The sequence below is a fragment of the Glycine max genome, chromosome 1, assembly GCF_000004515.6.
Source record: "Glycine max cultivar Williams 82 chromosome 1, Glycine_max_v4.0, whole genome shotgun sequence".
Lineage (NCBI taxonomy): Eukaryota > Viridiplantae > Streptophyta > Magnoliopsida > Fabales > Fabaceae > Glycine > Glycine max.
The window spans coordinates 9,582,774-9,602,108 of record NC_016088.4 but is presented as its reverse complement, the minus strand read 5'-3'; the positions used below and the strand labels follow the sequence as shown (position 1 = coordinate 9,602,108).

The 19,335-nt window shown below is 38.8% G+C and overlaps 1 protein-coding gene across 1 annotated transcript; it reads right to left on the bottom strand.

The window, feature by feature from the left end:
* Nucleotides 1-6,213: 6,213 nt before the first annotated feature.
* LOC106799479 (uncharacterized mitochondrial protein AtMg00860-like) lies at nt 6,214-6,935 on the bottom strand. Its single transcript, XM_014778130.1, has 2 exons — nt 6,686-6,935; nt 6,214-6,578 (listed from the first exon to the last, which is right to left on the bottom strand). Exons 1-2 carry the CDS (start codon nt 6,933-6,935, stop codon nt 6,214-6,216), a joined length of 615 nt encoding a protein of 204 aa, XP_014633616.1.
* Nucleotides 6,936-19,335: the final 12,400 nt, after the last annotated feature.

Sequence of the window (19,335 nt, the reverse complement as noted above, 5' to 3'; positions counted from 1 at the left end):
CTACCTGTCCAACACTCGGCCATAATATTTTAACATCATTGCTAGGTCGGATATGATGTCTCACAATGTGGAAATGAGGGCATCTCTCATTCAATTGGTCCAACAAAACAAATTCCATGGCTTTGATAATGAAGATCATTATGCCTACCTTACTACCTTTGTTTGTATTTGCAATACATACATACTGTGGATCACTAAGGGCTTTTTAGGCTTGTAACTTGGCTGGGCTAACAAGGAACTCATGTTTTTTCTTGGAAAACAAAATTAGGTTCTAAGAGAGCACCTACCTGATAACCCCTGACTTGTATTTCAAAGACCCAATTGCCTTCTATTCCTAACAGCACACAACATTTATTTGGAACCTAAGTTGCTATCAGCTTTTTATTTGAACACAAGGGTTTTTTTTTTTTACATTGATTTGGTGTTGTAGCAACTCATCATAATTTATTTTTTTGAGTGTGTTGTTTCTTGAAGAAATTTTTTTCACCCAAACCAACATTCCAACTCCCCCAAATTAAGGGTAAATTTGCCTTGACTCGTGCTCTCCTACAACCTAAGATAAGGTGGTCATTAATTTCATTAGGCTCAAGTTTTTTTTTTTTTTTATATAAAAAAAACAATTTACTACATTAGGCTTAACAGGGTGCAAGGGATTCATTTAAATAACAGGTTGGCTATTTGTCTGAGTTGATAAGAACATCAAACAAGACCTTGATCATTTCCACCCTATGTATGTACTCAAACAATCTAAGAATCATGCAAAATCAGGAAATTAAGAATAATCGTTCTCTCATAGTTACAAGGTCATACATCTCACCAGACATTTATGAAGTGCTTGGCTTACCATACCATAATTTCTATTTGGACTTGCTAACCTCTTCACTCTTGTGTTTCGATTCATAATTCATCACTTTCCAATAACTCCTGCTCACAAGAATCAAAACTTTCACAACTATCTCATTAGTACACAATGTATCTCATGCATCAATTCATTCAGAACAAGTCACAACCACTCATCGATTGCCTATGTCTATAATGCAATTTTATTTTTATTTAATAACTAAAATGAAATAAACTGCTGAAATTAAATTATCATTACTGAAAAAGAAAGTTCATTGAATTTAAAGAAAAAAAAATACCAAAAGAAATAAATAAAAAGAAAAGAAAGAAAGAAAAATCCTGGTTCAGCTTCAGTCCTGTACTGCTATATGATCTGCGGCATAATCAGTATCAGCTCCGACATCTGTAGCATCTCCGACGCCAGAGGTATCACCCCCCATCAGAAGAGGGCTGGACTCCCGGCCACGTCACTCACTGGATTAAGTCCTTTGGCGTCATCAGTGGAGGATCCATGGCGAGGTGGAGAGACAACTGATGCATGTTCTCGATGATCAGGCGCTGGTCGTGATAGATACATTGCATCATCTAAGTGAGGGGCTCCTGTTGGGCTGAGGAGGAAGAGGAAGGTTGGCTGGTGCCAGGTGGACCTGATGGTGGCGAAATTGGTGGCAGTGGTGGCGATGGTGCATCCTGAGTAGTGTGGGCCCGAACTCGACTTGGACCTGGAAAAGTGATAGAAGAATCTGCTGGATTCCAACAGTTCTTCTTAGTGTAAGCTAAGTTGATCACCGGGTTGAGGGACTCGTATGTCAGTGTGTCCAAGTAGACTCCCTGATGGTCACAAAGTGCGGTAATCAGAGCTGGGAAACCGAGTCGGGACGTACTAGACTGGGCTATCTGAGTAATCTGTTGTGAAATGAAGCTTCTCACATCCATGTTCGTCTTCATCACGAGCCCATAGATCTGGCGAGCCCGATCGACATTAATGTCGGATGTATGAAAGGTCGGTGAGAGGTTGATGTATGAAAGCACACTCCAAGTCTGTGCCAAGGTGGTGAGGTCCTTCTGCAGAATCTTCCACGACGCTCCCTCGACATTCAGCTAGAATTGCCCTCTTGGTGTGCAGAACTTGGCCGCGATTGGCCTTATAGTCTGGGTAAGAGTGGAGGTACTGGGAGTAAGTGGGCAGCTGCTCCCCCTCAACGAGGATGACTGGGGTCCCCAGAAACTCATTCAACATCTGCGTGTCGAATTGAATGGTCCTCCCCCTCAACATGCACGTCTTCGGCGAGCCATCCTCCGGATCATAGACGTTGGAGTAAAACTCCTTCGCCAGGGCCACATCGATTTGCTTCTCTGGAAGCCTGGTTAGTCGTTTGTGCCAGTAACGCCTGTGGAGCATGCCATAAAACTCATCATACATCCCTGGGGCGAGCTCTACGTTCCTCTTCGGAAGGATGTTCCAGAGATGAACGTTATCTTGATATCGGTGCCATGCCGTCTCTATAGCGAACCGAGAGGAATCCCAGGTGGAATCCTCTCTATATGTTTGGCTTGGTCCAGTTCGGCGTCTCCTAGAAGCCATTTGCGAAAACCATGTAAAAAACAAAATTTTGTTAGTACATAGCAAAAAGGGGGTGCAAAAAGAAAAATTGCCAAATGACTGGGCACTAAGTCGCCAGTGGGTAGTTATCACCAATGTACTATGAGGGCTTAGCACGAGGACCCGTGCTAAACCTTCCCCTGACACTGGGGCTTAGCGTGAGACTGCACGCTAAGCCCATGCATGAACACAAAAGGACTCAGTGGGGCTTAGCGCAAGACTGTGCGCTAAGCCCATGCATGAATGTTCAACCAAAAACCCAGAAATGCATGAGACTCTAGAATTCACTTAGCACAGTAGGGGAACTTAGTGCATTAATCCTATTTTTCCAGAAGTTCAAGCACGTGCTAAGCTGCCAATGGGGCGCTTAGCGCGTTCATCCAGTAAGCCCAGAAATTTGAGCTCGGGCTAAGCCACTAGTGGGTGCTTAGCGCGTTCACCGAAAACCTAGAAACTTGATGTTGCCTAGATCGTAAGAACTCACCAAGCCATGAGATGGGCTTAGCGAGCTTAACAGGGTGTGAGTTAAACATGCATGTTTGAAATTTTTTTATCTTACCAAATATAAGCAAAATGCAAGTATGGGAATGCAGAAAATGTTATAGAAGCAGAGGAATGCAATGAGTGCACAAGAGTGAAATGAAAATGCGTAAAGATTAACAGAGGGAGAGAATGGTTATAGTCTCAGGTGATTTTTCAACTTCCAGTAGTTATGAGTCACACACTTAGCGCGAGCGTGGCGCTTAGTGCGCAACTTGACATGACAATTGCATTTATGGAGTTGGCGCTTAGCGTGTAGGATGTGCCAAGTGCCTGATGGGCGTGAGTCCCTTGATCTTCTCTTCAGTCAGTGGTCTCGACACTTAGTAGGCAGCCTGGGCTTAGCGCCTGCTTTCCTTGGACGCGCTTAGCGCCTGAAGCTTCTTCTTAAATTCATCACAATCTTCCATCATCAACCTGCAACATCACTCAAATTGATTAATACCCTCCCTTTTTCAGAAAACAAGTTTTTTTTTTCAATAATACAATCAACAAAACATAAAATAAGACAACAAAAATTCCTAGGTTGCCTCCCAGTAAGCATTTCTTTAACGTCACTAGCTTGATGCTGGATCCCTCATGGGTCCAGGAGATAGATGACGCTGGCCAGTCTCCCTAGGTGTCCCCCATTATAGGCCTTCAAGCATTGTCCATTTACGATCTAGCTTCTCTCTAGTTCACTTAAAGTTGGATCAATGATTTCCATTGCTCCATGTGGCTGGACGTCTTTTATCACAAAGGGTCCTGACCATTTTGACTTGAGCTTTCCTGGAAAGAGCCTGAGTCTTGAATTGAAAAGCAGCACTTGTTGGCTAGGCTGTAAATTCTTCTTTTGTAGCTTCTTGTCATGGTACGCCTTTATCCTTTGCTTGTAGATCCTGGCTGATTCATAGGCATTTAATCTCATATCTTCTAGTTCCAGCATCTGCAGTCTCTGCTTCTCATCAGACAAGGATTCATCAAAGTTCAACCGTTTGAGGGCCCAGTAAGCCTTGTGCTCCAATTCCATCTGAAAGGGTGAGAGGCCTATAGAAGTCTTGTATGCAGTCCCGTAAGCCCACAAGGCATCATCTAGTTTCACTGCCCAATCTTTCCTTGAAGAAGCGACGGTCTTGTCCAGGATTCTCTTCATCTCTCTGTTTGACACTTCTGCTTGACCATTGGTTTGAGGATGATAAGGAGAGGCCACCTTATGTTTGACATTATAATGCCCTAAAACCTTATGTAGTTGTACATTGCAGAAGTGCATGCCTCCATCACTGATCAACACTCTGGGAACTCCAAAATGAGAAAAGATATTCTTCTTCAAAAATTTAATCACGGTCCTAACATCATTTTGTGGAGTGGTTATGGCTTCCACCCACTTAGACACATAATCAACAACTACCAGGATGTAGATATTCCTGTATGGGGACGGTAGAGGCCCTAGAAAATCAATCCCCCAGTAGTCAAAAACCTCTAACTCAATGATGTTCTGCAAAGGCATCGCGTTGCTCCTTGAAATTCCCTCTGTTCTTTGGCATTAATCACAACGAAGTGCATGGTCACGAGCATCTCTGAGTATGGATGGCCAGAAAAATCCAGCCTAAAGTATCCTGACAGCTGTCCTATCTCCACTGTAATGGCCTCCATAAGGTGAGCTATGACAGTGCCAAAGTATGTTTTGGGCTTCCTCCCTCATTACACACCTCCTCAGCAAGTTATTTGCTCCAACTTTGAACAGATATGGTGATGTAGCTCTATGTGGAGCTTGTAGGCCTTGGATCTTCTTCATCAATGGAGTCCTTTGCTTCTTGAAGATCAATGGCAGTGGAATGGAGAATGATGAAAAGTGATTGGAGATGCCACTTCAAGGAGAAGATGAGTCAAGAACAAGCTCACCACCATAGGAAGCCATGGATAAGAGCTTGAAGGTAGGAGAAGATGAGTGAAGGGAGAGGGAGAGAAGGGGCACAAAATTTATGCCTCAAATGAGGTCTAAACTTTGAAGTGTATTTTCTCAAATTATCAAAGTTGAAAAAATACACACACAAGGCCTTTATTTATAGCTTAAGTGTCACACAAAATTGGAGGAAAATTTGAATTTCTATTCAAATTTCACTTGAATTTGAATTTGAATTTGTGGAGCCAAAATTTCACTAATTATGATTAGTGAATTTTAGTTATGGTTCAGCCCACTAGTCCAAGATCAAGTCCAAGATTCTCCGCTAAGTGTGCTTAGGTGTCATGAGTCATGTAAAACATGAAAGACATGCACAAAGTGTGACTATATGATGTGACAATGAGGTGTAACAAGAAAATGCTCACCTCCCCCTTAGGCTGGTCCAAAATTTAATTGGATTGGGCTTTTCCCAATTCAATTAAATTTCTCTCCCAACACATACATCAAATAGTGCACTTAATGCATGTGAAATTAAAAAACTACCCCTAATACAAAAACTAGTTTAGGTGCCCTAAAATACAAGGGCTGAAAAATCCTACATTACTAGGTTACCCTCCCTACACTATGGAGCCCTAAATACAAAGCCCAAAACTAATGAAACCCTAGTCTAATATGTACAAAGATAAGTGGGCTCATACTTAGCCCATGGGCCCAAAATCTACCCTAAGGCTCATGAGAACCCTAGGGCCTTCTCCTGCATCTTTGGCCCAATCTTATTGGAGTCTTCTATCCAATGCCCTTGGGGTGTAAGATTACATCATTTGGATCATCCTAGATGTACAAGTGGATATCATGTAGAAACTTCTTCCGTTGGTGCCAATTGAGATCCTATGGAATGACCCACGTAACTTTGTAGTTGGCGATGTCTGCGAACCAGGGCCTTTCAGCTGCAGCTAAGAGGAATTCATCTGGAAATTTTCCCCTTACTTCTTTCTCTTTCTGTGTCACTTCTTCATTCACTAACTAAGAGAGATAGTCAACTACTACATTCTCGGATCCCTTCTTATCTCCGATGACGATGTCGAACTCTTGAATCAACAGGACTCATCTTATCAACCTTGGCTTTGAATCTGCCTTGGTGAAAAGATATTTGATGGTTGCATGATCTGTGAAGATAAGAACTTTGGACCCCACCAGATAAGACCATAACTTCTCTAAGGCATAGACGATGTCCAATCAAGACTTTGCAGGCATATTATATGGCATGGAATATCTTGTCTCGCCGCTGTCCTAGAGCTGCACCCATAACATAGTCACTAACATCACACATCAGCTCGAACTCCTTGCTTCAGTCAGGTGCAACCATTATTGGGGTAGATACAAGCTTCTCCTTCAAAGTTTGAAAGGCTTCTAGGCATTCCTCATCAAGCTTGAAGACTGCATCCTTGTTTAGAAAGTTGCTCAATGGTCTAGCTATCTTCGAGAAGTCCTTGATGAACCTTCGATAGAAACCTACATGTCCAAGAAAACTTCTGATACCCTTGGCATTTACTGGTGGTGGTAACTTCTCGATGACATCAATTTTTGCTTTATCCACCTCAATGCCTCGGGCTAAAATTTTGTGGCCCAACACTATCTCTTCTTGAACCATGAAGTGACACTTCTCCCAATTTAGCACCAGATTGGTCTCAACACATCTTCGCTGCACTAGCTCTAGATTCATCAAGCAAGAATCAAAGGAAGGTTTGAAGACTAAGAAATCATCCATGAAGACTTCTATGCACTTCTATACCATGTCAGCAAAGATGGCTAGCATGCACCTCTGGAAAGTGGCTGGTGCATTACATAACCCAAATGACATCCTTTTGTAGGCAAAGACACCAAAAGAGCATTAAAAGTCATCTTCTCTTGGTCCTTGGGATCCACTGAAATCTGATTATATCTTGAGCACTCGTCCAAGAAATAGTATAAGGATTGTCCTACTAGCTGCTCCAACATCTGATCCATGAAATGCAAAGGAAAATGGTCTTTCCTTATCGCCTCATTGAGCTTCCGGTAGTCGATGCACATCTTTCATCCCGTGACAGTTCGAGTAGGAATAAAATCATTCTTTTCATTACGGATGACTTTCATACCTCCTTTCTTCAGCACCACCTGGACTAGACTCACCTATGCATTGTCTGAAATAGGGTAGATGAGTCCAGCCTCAAGTAACTTGAGGACTTCCTTCCTTACTTCTTCCTTCATGGATGAATTGAGTCTTCTCTGTGGCTGTCTCACTGGTCTATACTCCTCCTCCATCATGATCTTGTGCATGCAATAAGCAGGGATGATTCCCTTGAGATCTAAAATGTGTCACCCAATAGCCTCCTTGTGCTTCCTGAGAATTTCCATCAACTGAGCTTCCTCTTTTGATGATATGTCACTGCTGTTCACAATCGGCTTGACTTCCTTCTCCTCTAGAAAGGCATACTTCAGGTGCGTGGGTAGGGTCTTCAACTCCAACTTTGGATTTTCTGGAGGACTGTCCTTCTTTAAATCTTCAACATCTTCCTATGCATTAATCTCCTTTAATCTCTCCAAGTCTTCTAGATAGGCTTCCAGATCTCTCTCCTCCTTATTGGTTAGGCAATCAACTACATTTATCAAAGCCTTTTCCAATGGTGAGTGAGTAGCCAAGTGTTGCATAGTGTGGTTTGCCTCTTGTTCAATTGCCTTCACCTTGAAGCATGACTAGTTATTGTTGGGATGCTTAAATGCTTCAAAGAGGTTAAAGGTTACCTTCTGATCATCCACGCTCAGCTCTAAGTTTCCGTTCCCGATGTCCACCATGCATTTGGTAGTCATCATGAATGGTCGCCCTAGGATCAAGGGAATCTCTTCATCTTCCTCAATGCCCATGATTACAAAGTCCACCGAAAAAGTGAAGTGGCAGACTTTGACCAGGACGTCTTTTACCACTCCAAATGGTCTTATGATGGAGCAGTCTGTTAGCTAGAGTGTCATCCTTGTAAGGTCAATCTTCAAGTTCCCTATTCTCTTGCACATGGAAAGCGATATTAGATTGATACTTGCTCCTAAGTCAATAAGAGCCTTACCTATGGATACATTCCCAATAGAATATGGGAGGGTGACACTTCCTGGATCTTTGAACTTGGGAGGCAGCTTCTGAATTACTGCACTGCAATTGCCTCCTACCATAATGGTTTCACTGTTGATGTACTTTCCCTTTTTTGTGAGGAGGTAATTTAGGAACTTTGTGTACAGTGGCATCTGCTATAGGGCGTCTTCAAAAGGGATAGTAATCTCTAGCTTCTGGAAGATTTCAAGGAACCGCTTGAAGTAGCACTCCTTGTCCTTCTTTGATGGCACTAGAGGGTACGACGCCTCCTTTGGTGAGGCTGGTGGTATCTCTCTTCTGGTCTCCCGAGCTAATTGACTCTTGGTCTTAGGGATTAAGACCCCATCTTTCGTCTTCTCCCCCTCATCATCTTCTGTTGGATCAAGTGGCCTCAAAATGATTTAGAAGGGGGGGGGGGGGGGTTGAATTAATTATTCCTAAACCTTTACTAATTAAAAATTTACTCTTCTAAGGCTTTTACTATGTTGTTAAGTAAATGAAGAATAGAAAAGAAACTTAACCAAAAGTAAAAGCGGGAATTAAAATGCACAGCGGAAAGTAAAAGAGTAGGGAAGAAGGAGACAAACACACAAGAGTTTTTATACTGGTTCGGCAACAACCCGTGCCTACATCCAGTCCCCAAGCGACCTGCGGTCCTTGAGATTTCTTTTCCAACCTTGTAAAAATCCTTTTACAAGCAAAGATCCACAAGGGATGTACCCTCCCTTGTTCTCTTTGAACCTAGTGGATGTACTCTCACTAGAACTGATCCACAAGAGATGTACCCTCTCTTGTTCTCAGTCAACAACCCAAGTAGATGTACCCTCTACTTGAACCACAAAGGATGTACCCTCCAATGTGTTAAGACAAAGATCTCAGGCGGATAAACCTTTGATACTTTATGAATGGGGATACAAAAGAATTCTTAGGCGGTTAGTCCTTTGAACACTTTTGTATAAGGGAAAGGGAAGAATCAAAAGAATTCTCAAATTGTATCGTTTTGAATTCTTTGACAAGGGAGAAGGGAGACACAAAAGAATTCAGGCGGTTAGTCCTTTGTTCTTTTGGAAAAGGGAGAAGAGAGACACAAAAAGAATTCAGGCAGTTAGTCCTTGGTGAATTCTTTTTGGCAAAGGGAGAAGAGAATGAAAAGGATGAATAGCACAAGTTTTCAAGGTTTGGAAAACCAGAAAACTTTGGAAAGCTTTTGGCAAAAGGAAGAAGAAGAAGAAGTTTAAAGAGATGCAAAAGTTGTAAAGGATTGTATTGTAAAGGTTGTTCAAGATAATTGAAATGAAAAACAAAGCTTTGCTTTTATAGACTCTTCATGTTTGGTCAAGAGAACCATTTAGAAGAGTTATGACTTTTAGAAAAACTTAAAACTAATTTGAAAAAGTAAAAAACCATTTGAAGAGTTACATCTTTTGTTTTATTCAGAAACAATCACTGGTAATCGATTACCAAATCAGTGTAATCGATTACACAAAGCTTTTATGTGAAAGGATGTGACTCTTCACATTTGAATTTGAATTTCAACATTCAAAGGCACTGGTAATCGATTACCAAAACATTGTAATCGATTACAACTTTTTGAAATCAATTGGAACATTGTAAATTCATTTGAAAACTTTTTTCAAATTCATTTTGCTACTGGTAATCGATTACAATAATCTGGTAATCGATTACCAGAGAGTAAAAACTCTTTGGTAAACATGTTTTGAGAAAAATCCATGTGCTACTCAATTTTTGAAAAAAGCTTTTCATACTTATCTTGATTAAGTCTTCTATTGATTCTTGAATCTTGAGTCTTGAATCTTGATCTTGATTCTTGAAAGCTTGATCCTTGAATCTTGATTCTTGAAATCAACTTTCCTCTTGAATCTTGAAGTGTTCTTCAACTTTCCTCTTGAATCTTGAAGTGTTCTTGATTCTATCTTTGAACATCTTGAACTCATTCTTTGATTGACCTTTGAGCTTTTTGTCATCACCTTTGTCATCATCTTTGTTATCATCAAAACATCTTTGAATCAATCTTGATTCATCATGAAGCTTTTCTTCTACATCTTCTTCCTCTTTGGTCGCATCCTGCAATACTTTGTCAGCTTCAGCGTCCTCCTGCTTTTGGCTTTGGGTAATGACTGCCTTGCATTCCTCCTTGGGGTTCTTCTCAGTGTTGGCCCCGAAGGTTCTAGTGGGCTTTTCAGCCATTTGCTTAGCTAATTGGCCCACCTGCACCTCCAAATTCTTGATTCCTGAATCATTACTCTTCTGGTGTGATGCGATAGTTTGTATGAACTGTATCAGCAATTCCTCCAACTTGGTGGTTTTCTCCTGTAAGCTGGGTTCTTGACTAAGAGGCGGATGAGATGAACCTCCTTGGTTGAAATTATTCCCTGGATGGGATCTCCAACATTGGCCCTGCAAAAAATTACCTCTCTGATAGAATACCGATGGTCCTCCTTGATGGAATCCTTGATGATTTTGACTTCCCATGTAGTTGACCTTGTTGGCTGCGTCGTCTTGGACCATGCATGAACTTGACTCATGAGCACCCCCATAAATGTTGCATCCCCCACTGTGCATGGCTGGAGGAGTTTGCACTGCATGTAGATGTTGAGGAAGGTTACTCAGAGTTGCTGTAAGAGTCTAAGGTCTTGGCCAAGAGCTTGTTTTGAGCCAACATAGCATCTTGAGAAGTGAGCTCAAGACGACTTTTCTTTGTAGGCGTGTAGGCTCGATCACGAAGGATGGCGTGATCACTAGTTGCCATATTCTCTATCAGTTCCATGGCTTCTTCTGGAGTCTTGAGCTTGATCTTCCCACCGGTGGAGGCATCGAGTAGCTGCTTAGAGTGGGGTCACAAGCCATCAATGAAGATGTTGAGTTGGATTGGCTCGCTGAACCCATGTGTAGGAGTCTTTCAGAGTAACCCATGGAAGTGATCAAGTGCTTCACTCAGCGATTCGCCAGGGTGTTGGTGGAAGGATGAGATTTCCACCTTACCCTCAACGGTCTTGGACTCTGGAAAGTATTTCTTCAGGAACTTCTCCACCACCTCTTCCCATGTCTGTAGGTTATTACCCTTGAACGAGTAAAGCCATCTTTTTGCTTCACCGGCCAAGGATAAAGATAATAAGTTGAGGCGGATGGCGTCTTCTGGCACTCCTACTATCTTCATCGTGTTCTAGATCTTGATGTATGTGGCCAGATGTACGTACAGATCTTCACTCGATAAGTTGTGAAACAGATTCCCCTGGATCAGCTGGATGAGGGAATGTGGATATGAGATGTTGGTCGCTTGCACGTCCGGTCTGGCTATGTTGGTGAAGTATTGAGGTGTAGCAAAGCTAGAGTATTCCTCTAGCGTCATCCTCTGTGGACGGTCCTCTGCCATGATGTGTTCTTCAGAGAAAGGATGTGGTCTGGTCACAAAAGAGGGATAAAATAATTCAAATGAAGATTCTGTCTCTCCTTGATTAATCTGCACCTCTTGTTGCTCTCTCCTTCTTCTTGCAGCTTTGTTCCTTCTGCAAGCTGCTTTGATCTCTAGGTTCAAGGGAACAAGATTTCCCCTTGCAGCTATACCTCACATACAAGAAAGAGAAACAATATCGTGCAGGTTATCAAGATAAAAGAACTAAAAATATAGAAAAAAGAATAAAGAATTTTTTTTTTCAGATTGGGATATGTGACAACCAAGTACGAAGGACAAAGTCTCCGAAAACGACACCAAAAACATGTTAACTGATTGGCAAGTGTACCAATTTTATCACAAGTAGTAAACATTAAACGGAAGACTGAGTGTCGAGTCCACAAGGACTTTGTTTGTACTTGCGTTGGTAAATACCCAATTTGTAAGAAATAAAGAAATTGAATTTAAAATGGCAAGAATAATAAAATAAACAAGATGAGTGCAAAAGATGATTTCATAATGCAATTATGTTGGGACCTAGCTGTAGATGCAATTGCCTTTGATGTTTTGATGATGATCATGATGATGTGTTGCAATTGATGCAAATGGGCTTTTCAAGATTAAATTCAAGACAATACTTCAAGATTACAAGTCACAACATCAAGATGATCACTAGAATATTAGGAAGGGAATTCCTAATTGAATTAGCAAAGGTTTGGCCAAGTGATTTAAATTAAAAAAGTGTTTCTCAAAGGTTTTACTCTCTGGTAATCGATTACCAGAGGATGTAATCGATTACCAGTGGCCAAATACGTTTTATAACAGCTACAAAAATTTGAATTCGAAATTTTAGATTGTGTAATCGATTACACAATTTTGGTAATCGATTACCAGCAGTTAGTAAACGTTTTAATTCAAATTTTAAAAGCTGTAATCGATTACACAATTACTGTAATCGATTACCAGAAAGGATTTTCAGAAAAATAATTTCAAGAGTCATAACTTTTCAAAGGCTTTATTAATGACCATCAATGGTCTATATATATGTGACTTAAACACGAAATTGCTCAGAGATTTTCAGAACAACAAAGTGCTTATCCTCTCAAAGAGCAAATTCATTTTATCCTCTTAAGAATTCCTTGGCCAATTCAATTGCAATTCATTAAGGAATTATTTGAGTGCTCAATCTGTAAAATCCATCTCTTTCTAGAGAGCTTTGTTCTTTTTCTTCTTCTCATTCTCTAAGGGATTAAGAGACTGTGAGTCTCTTGTTGTAAAGGATCTCTAAACACAAAGGAAGGATTGTCCTTGTGTGTTTAGAACTTGTAAAAGGGATTTACAAGATAGTGGAACTCTCAAGCGGGTTGCTTGGGGACTGGACGTAGGCACAAGGGTGTGGCCGAACCAGTATAAAACTGAGTTTGCATTTTCTCTTCCCTTAATCTCCTTTATTTATTATTGCTTTATATTCATATTCAAATTGTTTCATTTGAATTAATATTTAAGAAGATTGTCATTAAGGGAATTCAGAACTTGAGTAAAAAGTGAAATAGAATTTAATTAGGGGAAATAGTTTGGAATATCTTAATTCAACCCCCCCCCCTTCTTAAGATATCTGAGGCCACTTGTCTAACAAGTGGTATCAGAGCTTCATTCTTGTATAAAGTTTAGAAGCTTCAAGAAAAAGATGGCCTCAGCAAATTCCTTATTTCCAGAAGGGAATTCTGTCAATAGACCTCCAATCTTTAATGGAGAGGGTTACCACTACTGGAAAACCCGAATGCAAATTTTTTTTGAGGCAATAGATCTAAATATCTGGGAAGCCATAGAAATAGGGCCTTATATACCCACCACAGTAGAAAGAGTTTCAATAGATGGTAGTTCATCAAGTGAAAGCATAACCATAGAAAAACCTAGAGATAGATGGTCTGAAGAGGATAGAAAACGAGTACAATACAACTTAAAAGCCAAAAACATAATAACATCTGCCCTAGGAATGGATGAATATTTCAGGGTTTCAAATTGTAAGAGTGCTAAGGAAATGTGGGACACTCTTCGATTAACACATGAAGGAACTACAGATGTTAAAAGATCTAGGATAAATGCACTAACTCATGAGTATGAATTATTTAGAATGAATGCAAATGAAAATATTCAGAGTATGCAAAAGAGATTTACACATATAGTAAATCATCTAGTAGCCTTAGGCAAAGAATTTCAAAATGAGGATCTTATAAACAAGGTGTTAAGATGTTTAAGTAGAGAATGGCAACCCAAAGTAACGGCCATTTCTGAATCAAGAGATTTGTCTAACATGTCTCTTGCCACTTTATTTGGAAAGTTGCAGGAACACGAGATGGAACTATTGAGATTGCACCAAAATGAAGAAAATGACAAGAAAAAGAAAGGAATTGCTCTTAAAGCATCATCCTCAATTCAAGAAGAAAGTGATCAGGATAATGATCCAGATGATGATGATGATTTAAGTCTTTTTGTAAAAAGATTCAACAAGTTCCTTAAAGTAAGAGGAAATCAGAGGCGACCAAATTTTAAATCAAAAAGAAGGACAGAAAATTCATCCTCTACTCTAAAATGCTTTGAATGCAATCAACCTGGACATCTGAGGGTTGATTGTCCCATCTTCAAGAAAAAGATGGAAAAATCTGAGAAGAAAAATCATAGTGAAAAGAAACTAAAGAAAGCATACATCACATGGGATGAAAATGATTTTGGAATCCTCTGAAGATTCTGAAAATGAAGAGATAAATCTCTGCCTTATGGCCAAAAGTTACGAAAGTGATGAAGAGGTAACATCTTCAAACAACTTATCTATTTCTTTTGATGAATTGCAAGATGCATTTGCTGATTTGCATAAAGAATCAATTAAACTTGCAAAATTAGTTTCATCATCAAAGAAAACAATTTCAAATTTAGAAAATGAAATTTCTAAATTAAACAAAGAATTAGATCTTCTTAGGAATGAAGTCTCAATCTCTAAAACAAATGAAAAAGTTAATATCTCCACTATTAATGACAAGAAAATAACAGATTCTTGTAGTTGTTGTGATAAATATGTAAAAGAAATTAAAGAGTTGAAAAATTCACTTGCAAAATTTTCATATAGTAGAAATAATTAAGATGTTATATTAAGTAAACAAAGATATGTGTCTAATAAAAATGGACTAGGGTATAAATCCGAAAAACTACAAAAGGTTCATAAAAACTTTTCCACTTCCACACAAAAATGTAATTCTAATTCTATCACTTGTTTTTACTGTGGAAGAAGAGGACATGGCATATCAACTTGCTACTTCAAGAAAAATTACAGTAACATTAAAATGATATGGGTCCCAAAAGGATCCTTAGTTTATACTAACATGCAAGGACCCAATAAAATTTGGGTACCTAAGTCAAAAACTTGATTATGCAGGTATCTTTGAGAAAGAAGTGGTACATAGATAGCGGATGCTCAAAACATATGACTGGAGATGCATCAAATTTTACACATATATCTCCAAAGAAAAGCGGGCATGTAACATATGGTGACAACAACAAAGGTAGAATTCTTGGAGTGGGTAAAATAGGTACAAATTCTTCAAACTCCAATTAAAATGTTCTACTTGTTGAAGGCCTTAAGCACAGCCTGCTTAGCGTTAGTCAACTATGTGACAAAGGCTATCTAGTATCATTTGATTCTCAGAAATGTCTTATAGAACATAAGCATGACATTAATATAAAGCATGTAGGACATAGAGTCAATAATGTTTACATGATAGACTTAAGCATAAAACAAGAAAACAATCATTGCTTTCTTAGTAAAGATAATGATCCATGGTTATGGCATAAAAGAATTGCTCACATAAACATGGATCACTTAAATAAGTTAATTTCAAAAGATTTAGTAGTTGGTTTGCCTAAATTGAAATTTGAAAAAGATAAACTATGCGATGCATGTCAAAAGGGCAAACAAACAAGAGTCTCATTCAAACCTAAAAATGTTGTTTCAACCACTCGACCATTACAGTTATTGCATATGGATCTATTTGGTCCATCTAGAACCATGAGTTTTGGAGGAAATTACTATGCTCTAGTTATAGTTGATGATTTCTCTAGATATACTTGGACATTATTTATTACACATAAAAGTGATTCATTCCAAGCATTTAGGAAACTTGCTAAAGTCATACAAAACAAGAAAAATCTCAAGATTGCATCCATTAGAAGTGATCATGGGGGTGAATTTGAAAATAAAGATTTTGAATTATTTTGTGATGAACATGGTATTGAACACAATTTTTCTGCACCTAGAACCCCTCAACAAAATGGAGTTGTTGAGAGGAAAAATAGGTCATTGGAAGAAATTGCAAGAACTTTATTAAATGATACTTCTCTTCCAAAGTATTTTTGGGCTGAAGCTGTCAATACTGCATGTTACATCATGAATAGGACCTTGATAAGACCTATTTTAAAGAAAACCCCATATGAGTTATTTAATGGTAGAAAACCTAATATCTCTCATCTACATGTTTTTGGTTGCAAGTGCTTTGTACTTAATAATGGTAAAGATAATCTAGGAAAATTCGATGCAAAATTTGATGAAGGCATTTTTCTTGGATATTCATTACAAAGCAAAGCATATAGGATATATAATAAGAGAACTATGAACATCGAGGAATCCATTCATGTTACCTTTGATGAATCTAATGCCATATTGTCAAGAAAGAATATGCTAGATGACATTGCAGATTCTTTAGAACATATGAACATTCATGAACAAAATTCCAAAGGAAATGATAAAGGAAACAATGAAGATCCTCCAGAAGAAGTCAAATCCAATGATGAACTTCCAAGAGAATGGAAAGCTTCAAGAGATCATCCCCTCTACAACATTATTGGTGATATCTCAAAAGGGGTAACAACTAGACACTCTCTTAAAGATTTATGCAATAATATGGCTTTTGTATCCATGATTGAACCTAAAAATATAAAAGAAGCCATAATAGATGATAATTGGATCATTGCCATGCAAGAAGAATTAAACCAATTTGAAAGAAATAATGTGTGGAAATTAGTAGAAAAACCTGAAAATTATCCTATCATAGGAACAAAATGGGTTTTTAGAAATAAATTAGATGAACATGGTATAATTATTAGAAATAAAGCCAGTTAGTAGCAAAAGGGTATAATCAAGAAGAAGGAATAGACTATGAAGAAACATATGCTCCTGTTGCAAGATTAGAAGCCATTAGAATGCTATTGGCATATGCATCCATTATGAATTTTAAACTTTATCAAATGGATGTTAAGAGTGCCTTTCTAAATGGCTTAATTCAAGAAGAGGTATATGTTGAACAACCCCCTGGTTTTGAAATTCCTGATAAACCAAACCATGTTTATAAATTACAAAAGGCTCTTTATGGTTTGAAACAAGCCCCTAGGGCATGGTATGAACGATTAAGCAATTTTCTTCTAGAAAAAGATTTCTCCAGAGGTAAAGTGGATACCACATTGTTCATAAAGAGAAAGCATAATGATATTTTGTTGGTTCAAATATATGTTGATGATATAATTTTTGGATCCACTAATGATTCATTGTGCAAGGAGTTTTCCCTTGATATGCAAAGTGAATTTGAAATGTCAATGATGGGAGAACTAAAGTACTTTCTGGGATTACAAATCAAGCAAACTCAAGAAGGTATATTCATCAATCAATCCAAATACTGCAAGGAATTGATCAAAAGATTTGGGATGGATAGTGCAAAACACATGTCTACACCGATGAGCACTAATTGTTACTTAGATAAAGATGAATCTGGTCAGTCTATAGACATAAAACAATATCGAGGTATGATCGGATCTCTTCTTTATTTATCTGCTAGTAGACCTGATATTATGTTTAGTGTATGCATGTGTGCTAGGTTTCAATCCAACCCCAAACAATCACATTTAAGTGCAGTAAAGAGAATCATGAGATATCTATTAGGAACAATCAATTTAGGATTATGGTATCCTAAGAATTCAACATGTAACTTAATAGGATATTCTGATTCTGATTTTGCCGGATCTAAAACTGGTAGAAAAAGTACAAGTGGAACTTTTCAATTTATTGGATCGGCTCTTGTCTCATGGCATAGTAAGAAACAAAACAGTGTTGCTTTATCTACTGCTGAAGCGGAGTATATCTCTGCTGGTAGTTGTTGTGCACAGATTTTATGGATGAAGCAACAATTATCTGACTATGGCATCATTCTTGATCGCATACCTATTAAGTGTGATAATACTAGTGCCATAAATCTATCCAAAAACCCAGTTCAACACTCTAGAACTAAACATATAGAGATTAGACACCACTTTCTTAGAGATCATGTCCTAAAGGGAGATTGTGTATTAGAATTTGTTGATACTAAGAATCAACTTGCTGATATTTTCACTAAACCTCTCCCCAAGGAAGTGTTCTTCTCTATGAGAAGAGAATTAGGTCTCTTAGATGTAAGAGATTTAGAAAAATAGGGATTGATTGGTTGATTGAATGGTTGATTGATTGGTTGATTTACTCTTACCTTTTGATTGTAGATGATTTTGTTTGATCTTGTTTAAATTCTTGTTTTTATGATAGAATTTATGATTTCTTGTGTATATAATAATTGAATGATTGAATTTAGTGTATTATTAGTGAAAATTAGTCATATAGGATGTATTTGAGCATAAATATAGATATTCTCTTAAGAAACTAGCCTAGGATAGGCTCTAGTAATCGATTACCATCCAGTGTAATCGATTACACATGAACAGGCAGCCTGTAATCGATTACAACATCCTGTAATCGATTACCAGAAGGCTTATTGGGCCTGTAATCGATTACAATGCGTCATCTTCTATAAATACTCACGAAATCAGAGCTGCTGCGCAGCCAAAGCATCCTCCACGTTTTCCACCATACCTAGAACTTCAAACCTTCGATTCTCACTCAATTCTTCACCAAATCACGTCCCGTAAAGCCCAATCTTCCTCTTTTTCACTCCTCTTTCACTTCCATCGATCAAAATCCAGAAAAACTTCATCAAATGGCAGAGCCATCAAAGAAGAGAAAGGGATCATCCTCCACCGCTACCGCTGCTGCCCATCGCCGTCACGGCCCATCCGGATCACCCACAGCACCTATTCCTCCTTCTTTGTCATCTCCAAGATCATCAACACTGTTTTCATCCGATGATCAACGTCTACGGTACCTTTCTCAGTTTTCTTCTAGAATAATCTTAGACCCTAAGTACCTAGACGTAGAGTTCTTTAATGATGAAACGTTTGATTGCTATCAAGTGTTTCAAAATTCTGGTCTTGTTGATTTCATGTCATTAAAATTGCCATATTATCCTGAACTTGTAAAGGTCTTCTACTGCAATTTAAAAATTCAGGATGGTATTATTATGTCTGAGGTGCATGGTACTTCTATGGTCATTGATCAGCCACTTTTCTTTTCTTTGACTCATTTACCCAGTCAAGGTGCACCTTTTGAGGGCACCATTGTTGATGACTGGAAATTCGATTATTCGAGTCATGATGCTCGTCGCATGGTTTGCAATGATCAAGCTGAAATGACCGGTAGATTGTTGGCCGGGTCATTAACTTTTGATAATCGCATCATGCATTATATCATGGTTAGAATTTTGCTTCCTCGGTCTCCAAATTTAGCACAAGCCTCTGAGGAGGATTTGATTCTTATGTGGGCTTTTCTTACCGGTCGTCAGATCGACTGGGCCCATTTGGTTCGGTACCGAATGCATAAGGCATTACGGGCCAATGCACCTCTTCCTTATCCATATTTTGATTACTCTGTTTTTGCGTCATTTTCAAATTCCGCTTGATGATGAACCCTTTGTTCAAGTCAAGCGTTCCTTTGCAATTGGTGCTGGTGCAGTGACCTCCTTTGGGTATCGTAA